The 7,700-nt window shown below is 31.1% G+C and overlaps 1 protein-coding gene across 1 annotated transcript; it reads right to left on the bottom strand.

The window, feature by feature from the left end:
* Positions 1-3,107: 3,107 nt before the first annotated feature.
* On the bottom strand, positions 3,108-5,728 carry LOC136971203 (uncharacterized). Its single transcript, XM_067265679.1, has 4 exons — positions 5,695-5,728; positions 5,574-5,620; positions 3,973-5,277; positions 3,108-3,908 (listed from the first exon to the last, which is right to left on the bottom strand). Exons 1-4 carry the CDS (start codon positions 5,726-5,728, stop codon positions 3,108-3,110), a joined length of 2,187 nt encoding a protein of 728 aa, XP_067121780.1.
* Positions 5,729-7,700: the final 1,972 nt, after the last annotated feature.

Genomic DNA, 7,700 nt, shown 5'->3' on the forward strand with positions numbered 1-7,700 from the left:
ATCTATTTTCTATTGAACGATCGATATATCAGGATCGTCGTTATACCCTTCGAAACGCTGTAGGCCTATCTTATAACAATTTTTACTTCTTAATGAAAGGAAAATATAAACAAAAATTATGATAATAAACTGTAACAATAAAAAAATTAAAATATAATAAAAAATTTTAAGTTATTTTTCACACAGTTGATAACGCGCTTCTCAGCAGAAACTGCTGGATAGTAAAATTAGTCTTTATCCTGCGACTATGAGTATTTATGAGGATTCTGGCATTGTCTATTCAACAGGATGCCAATTCAAACGAAATCTTGTTGGGTTTACAAATTCAACACAATTATTTATTATCTAATTCATTATCATCTAATAATAATTCACGAATTCTATTTCATGAACACTGTCTTCGAGGAAGCATTAGCGAGGTTGAGGCCGAAGTTTTAAACGCGAAAATGTGTACGTCGGACGTTCAGCATCGCTTTCCTGTAAGCCTGGAAGTTTGACAATGGTGTTTGGAATGTCGAGCACGATTCTACTGACTTTCCAAACGCCATTGTCAAACTTCCAGGCTTACAGGAAAGCGATGCTGAACGTCCGACGTACACGTTTTTGCGTTTAAAACTTCGGCCTCAACCTCGCTACTAAGAAGATTTTTTTCCACAACCATCATAAGTTCAGTTAGGCTTAAAATGAGAGCGGTTAGGTGGTGAGGGACGAGACTCGATTTACCGGGAGGACAGACCATGAAAAATTCCCGAGGTTCGGATTCGATACTGTTTCCTCTATAGTGGTAAACTGATGCCTTAACCATTTTAATACAGATAAAATAGGATTAACTTTAGAGGAGCAGACGGCGAATAGAATATATTGGATGTTGTAGCAACAAAGAATTACTTCATGGGAGTATATTATATGGAAAACATCATGAGAATAACATATAGGATTAACCCATGAAAATATTGGTTTGCAGCTTCAAAAGTTTCCACGAGGAAGCTCATATGTAAAAATCAAAAAATATATCATAAGAGGTCATCATTCGATATTGTCGACCTCTAAGAGGTCAGTAGTATCAAAGTAATACAATAATGTTATGAACGTACAATATAAAACAAAGACTTAAAATTACGTTAAAAAATCGAAGCCATAAAATTGATGAAAATCTTTTCAAATTTCCGGAGTAAGACTATTATGTTCTAGTATAATGAAAAAATTTAAAATTAGATTAAAGATACTTATTTGTTTAAAGAATTTCCAATATTCATTTAATTAAAGACGTGACTTACATATGTAAGGTAATAAGTCCATTAATTTTGACATATTTCAGTTTATTTGAATCGATAACATTCTATTCTCGATCAGAATTATCGTGCTTCGTTTGACAATGATTATTAAAAACTTAGACATGATATTAAATCGAGATTAACCAATAAGGAAGAAGATTTAGGATGATTATACTGGAATTTTTTTTATCATCAAACTAAATTCTCGTATATTCTCGTGTTACGGACTATAAATAAAATGATTATACATGAACAGAATGTAAATATCGAAATTTTTATGTAGATATTTTTTTTTATAAAACTTTATACGTAGAAATTTAACCTTTTCTTATCATTCATTGACATTTTATCGTTTCTTATCGACTAGATTTAATAGACATTATAGCAACATTAGTAATTCGGCTTCTGATAAAATTTCATACGAAACTCAATTATTAAATAATCGAAAGAATAACGTATAACAGACAGAACTAATTTATTTTATAAAAGTTAAACAACACAAATTATAATGTTTATAGAAGGGATAGGGCTATATTTATGTATTTAAATCAATTCTTAGAGTAGTACAGAATAGTTAAATTATGATTTTATGCTTTAATACAGGTAATTATTAAAAATATTGTAAATTTTGTATTCATTTGGTAAATAATCAATATTTAAAGAAAATTGTGAGAAATTCTGATGTTATGACTAATTAATGTTTTGAATACTTAACTCTATTTGCTGGTTTCTATATTTAATTTTAAATATTAACATACTTTCTTTTTGTTTCAATCTAGATAAATCTATTAGCTGGTTTTTTACCTTTAAGTAATCTTCAAATTAGAGTGGTAGTGCAATTTTAACAATTTCCTTCTTGATGCCAACATTTTATTTTATTATTTTTTCTATATCATATATTGCTTCAGAATTCTCTTCCTTGTTTAGCTTTTTTCTTATGAGCAGTAAAGAATAATCTTTATTGCTCGTTTTATAGAAGAATAAAAAGTATTGAATCGGAGAACATTAAATGAAACATTGTTTTATGATCAATTTTAGAAGTATGCACATAATCCGAAAATTAAATTGGAAATAACGATTGTGTGACCTTTGACACTGACTTGTCATTCCAGCATGAAACCTTACTTCCTCAAATTCCCATCGTTATATGCTAATGGTAGGTTATTTACCCTAGATTATCTATCTTCCGTATCCTTATTCCAATTTCATTTTTATAATTATTCTAATGAGAAAATACTAATCATATAAAATGTTTACACGAAATTTCTGTGGTAGAAAATGTCTTACATACACTATTTAATTTATAGGAGGAATAGAAACTAAAAATAATCTTGCGTCTGGAAAAGTAAAGTTGAAATTTTTCCTGGAGTGATTGCTCTCTGTTAAGATTTGTGCTGTTTTTCTTTTGTGTTTTGAGTGCTCTTCTCATTAACCTATAAGATATTTTAATACATGAGATAAGAACGAAATTTTTGTAATTGTCTTCAGTCTCCTATAAAGTACGATGTACTAAATTTTTATTTTTTTATATTGCAAACTTATGTGACATATTAATGTATTTTTCAAGATAAAAAAAATAAATAGGAGTTTAGCAAGCAAATGAATACATGTGAAAATGTTTTAGGTTGTGTTAATAATATTTTATTAATTAAATAGTATACTTTATACATAAATAGGATTCGCCGACAGATATATTAGTGAGGCGAAAAGTTATTACATAACAAATATTTCTTCTATCAGTCATTCATACTTCAATTCCCCATAATAAATGGCATGTGATATTCACATTATTGCAAACAAATTTGGCGTATTTGTTAGATATGCACAATAAATTTAATAACTTTTTGATTTTTCATTCTGCTGAAAATCTATACCTCTTTGATTTCCATCATTTCCATTTTGTTTAGCATAATCTCCCGATTTACCTCCATATCCATTTGATCCGTTCTGTGAGTCACCAAATCCGTTATAGCCATCTCCTCCTTGCTTATTTCTTCCACCAATATTATTTTGACTATCGTAACCGTTGTTTCCTGCATTTTGTTGTCCAAAATCGGATTTCCCTCCTCTCTGCCCGTCGTAATCATTTGTAAAATCCTGGGTATCATCATTTGCACGACCACCGTAATCATTTTGTGCTCTTCCGGCTTCATCGGATCCACCAAAGCCACGTTGTTGATTATAGCCATCTTGTCCTTTTGGTTGACTTCCTTTATATCCATTTTCTTGACCAAAGTTTCCTTGATCTCCAAAATTACCATTTTGGTCATTTCCAAATCCATTCATATTTCCTTGTCCATCATAATTTGCCCCTTCTTGTCCATTTCCCGAAATTCCTTTATCATAACTTTGTTCTCCCCCTTCCTGACCTCTACCAGAACTTGTACCGTAATCTCCTCCATTCTGTTGATTTACACCACCTTGTCCTCCATATATATCACTACCTGCACCGACCCCTCCTTTCTGGAAACCTTCCGTGAGATATAAATCTGCATTTAAGTTGTAGTAATTAGGAGTATCTTCACATTTTACATTATACCACCAATCGCATACGAAATATTTTTGATTAAATATTGTACCAATGGGGCAAAGAAAAGAATCATGTCTACCATCCTCTTGACAGATATGGAATACCTACAAATTATCGAATGGTTTTAACGTTTTACAATAAAACTGATTTGCATAATAAGTATCTTACCTGACATCTTGCTTCTACATCACCATATATACCTGGATATTGTTGACTCTTACATTGAAATGATGTTTTTGGAATAACTACTTCTGTTGGATAATCCTGTCCTGGAATGCCTTTAATTGTATCCTCAAGGCTTCCGGAAGGATAATCTTCTTGATTAGTCCCTGCTCCAAATCCACCTCTTTGTCCTTTTGTTTGGCTTCCATCTGGAAATCTATTTCCTCCATCGCCATAATTGTCTTGCCCACCAAAATCTCCTTTAGGATAATCTCCATGTTGATCTCCAAATCCATTACTTTCTCCAGAACCATCTTTACCATAGTCATCACGTTTTCCTTGTTGATCTCCAGAACCATCTCTGCCACCCTCTCCGTTTCCAAAACCGTTTTGTTTGCCATAGCCATTTTGTTTTCCGTTTCCGAATCGTCCAAAATCATTATTTCCTTGTGATCCAAAGCCATTTTGTCCGCCGTAGCTGTCGCTTTGCTGGTCAAATCCATTTTTATCTGGTTGTCCACCATAATCATTTCCGTCTTGTTGGCCTCCAAATCCATTATCGCCTCTACCACCGTAGCCATTACTTTTTGGAGAATCTTTACCAAATCCAATTTTACTTCCTAATCCAGATCCATATCCATTTTGTCCATCTTGCCCATTTCCTTTTTGTTGATCTCTAAATCCATCAGGCTTTCCTCTTCCACCGTAACCATCCCTTCCAAATCCATTCCCTCCTTGTTGACTCCCAAAGCCATCCTTGTCTCCTTGACTACCATAACCATTTTGGTTTTGTGGACCACTTCCGAAATCGTTTTTACCTCCTTGTTTGGAGCCAAATCCGTCCTGCCCATTATATCCTCCTTTTTGACCGTCATAACCTCTTTGCTGATCTGTGAATCCATTTTTATTTTTTTGGCTATCATAACCTCCATTTCCCAAACTGCCATCAGCAGGGGAATCTCCGCCGAAATTGTTATTAATGCCTTGATCATTTCCAAATCCATTGTATTTATCTCTTCTCTGCCCTCCATTTAATCCATTCTTAGCACCATGTCCGCCACCTCCAAAGCCGTTTTTCTCACCATATCCTCCATTTCCAATTCCACTTTCTTGACCAAATCCATTTTGATTTCCATATTTTTCTTGGCCGGGTTTATCATCGCCTTCTCTAGGACCGTAATTATTTTGTCCAGTATTTAATCCGCCTCTGTCTTGTCCAAATGGTTGGCCACCACCTCTATCATAGTCACCTTGTCCATGCTGATCAAAACCATTTTTCCCTCCGCTATAACCATTTCCCCCTCGTTTTATCTGAAAACAAATTCTGAAATCTGAATTTTGATAATTATAGTACGTTCAAATAGTCAAAGTATTTTATTTAAGGACTGAATTATTATATAAACAAGTAAATGATATTTTAACAGCAGTAAAATAATTCTTCTGATCGTAAGTGCAGTACATTGTACAGTACAAACTTACAAGAAACTATTTATCTATTACTCTTTTTATAAATTCTAGACTATTGGTTTATCATATAGACTACGTTGATACTAAAATAGATAGTCCATAATGATTTACGGAAACCATAATTTATAATAGTTACTTACTCTTTGTTTTCTTTCTTCCGTTAACACTACTGACACGAGGCCTAAACCTATTAAAAATACTAAATTAATTTTATTATAAAAAGTTTAAACAAGATTTTTACTCTCGTTTAAGCCATCTTACCTATCAAAACGATGTTAATATATAGACGATTCATACTCTTCTCTAAAAGTAATCTTCTGTTAAACAATAAAGATACGATTTATTATTGCATAGTCAATATCACAGCTGAAGATTCGCTTACCTGAAAGTGAAGTTAACCGGAGGAAAGATTCTCTAGAAAGAGGAAAGGCGGTTTATATAGGATCTAGTGATGCGTCCATTGTTCATGAGGACATATAGGTCGCCCGACCACGTACGAGTTGGTCCACTTTAAATCCGGAGGCGGGAATTGGGAAGTCCTTGTGTTAGTTGAATCGTGAGAAGTGCTGTACTTCTCCTCAAAAAGTAATATCGGCTTCTTAACGCTATAGTGATACATATCATATGCTAATTGCTAAGCAAATTAGTTGTTGTGCTTAAGATATATCTAATTTGAATGTGATTTACGAGCGATATAACGAAACAATCTAGAACTTTTTTTTAATCAGGTGACCTATCTTCGATGTTCATCAGGGTCTCTAGAACGAAATAGTGAAGCACAATTACTTGACAATGACACATTCACCGAATCACGATTTTTGATCTAATGTCACATTCACTCGGACGAATTCTTTATCGGGGTGGTCGTGAGAATGTTTTTCGATTTTACTTTCATTGTTTCGATACTTTAATGAAGGCGATTTGAATGCTTTCCACCTACGTTTAGCTGAGTAAAATTTTAAGTTAGCTTATTTTTAGCGATTAGATTGTATATCTAGATACGAACTGATACTTATTCCAATTTCTTTTAAAATTAGATCATATTTAGTTGAAAAGATCTGTATTCAATACTTTTATTTTTAAAGTTTTTTCCATTTAAAAATTGATTTTCCTGTTTATAAAAAATTAGACTTTTTATGATTATTTAAACAATCGCTAGCATATGGTTAAATTAAAAAGCATACAGAATTAATCTAGGATAGGAGATATCGTACTGATATTCTCCATTATTTTTTATTCTGATACATAAATAATTCGTATAATTATCTTGTGGAATTTATAAATGAAGAATTTTCACCGATAATGTAATAATTTTTCAACTACGATAAATTTTATAGCTCTATAAAAGTGGATTTTCTAGTTTTATATATTTCATCGGAATGAATCCATCATAATCTGGTTCGCTTCTACATACAATTACAGATATTTCTATTATAATTATTTTAAAGAAAGGAAGGAGAGATTAGCCTACAGGTTAAATTTTTTTAATATTATGTAACAAATTTCAGATTTTCTTTTTATCTACTGCTTATTTTTTTATCTGAGATTATGAATGGATTTCATACGGTATCTCAGAATGAAATAAAAACTCATTAATTGTGGTTTATATTGATTTGAAATACCTGTATAAACTTATATAAGTATAAATAAGAAAATTTATGAAAATAAATAAGTTTGTTTGATATTAATTATTAAAAATTTAAAATTAATGTATCTAAATTCTTCCGATTTTAAATTGACACAATTCTTTAAGTTTAATATATCCTATGTAACTAATGTGTAAAAAGTGGACCTATAAATGTATCTTAACTCTTTATAAAATAATAAATTATAATAAATCTCGGAAATTAATATTCATAAGAAAGTATTTAAACTCAAAGTTATTATGTGTATATAGTAGACGAAGGAATTATTTTCTACATATTTTTTTCCGTTCGACGTTATTTACTTTATCCTACATATTATGAGTTTCTTCTTGTCTCTCACTTCAGTTTTCCAATATAATTCTTAACTTTTAACTAGTAGTAATAATTATAATATGATTATTTTATTTTTAGATTAATAAGGAACTCTCGTAATTTCAAGTCTTCAATCTATAATATGAATTAGTAATAGTCTTCCTATCTAAAAATATAAAAGATTTTATACTTTTTTATTACTAAGTAAACAGTTTATAATTTAATATTAATTTATTTTATTAAGAAATTTATGTGTTTTCTCTGTTTACACAAGATTATTTCGCTCTACTATAGACTTCTTGTTATAGC

This window comes from Centruroides vittatus, unplaced genomic scaffold (assembly GCF_030686945.1).
Source record: "Centruroides vittatus isolate TY-2023 unplaced genomic scaffold, ASM3068694v2 contig_1050, whole genome shotgun sequence".
Lineage (NCBI taxonomy): Eukaryota > Metazoa > Arthropoda > Arachnida > Scorpiones > Buthidae > Centruroides > Centruroides vittatus.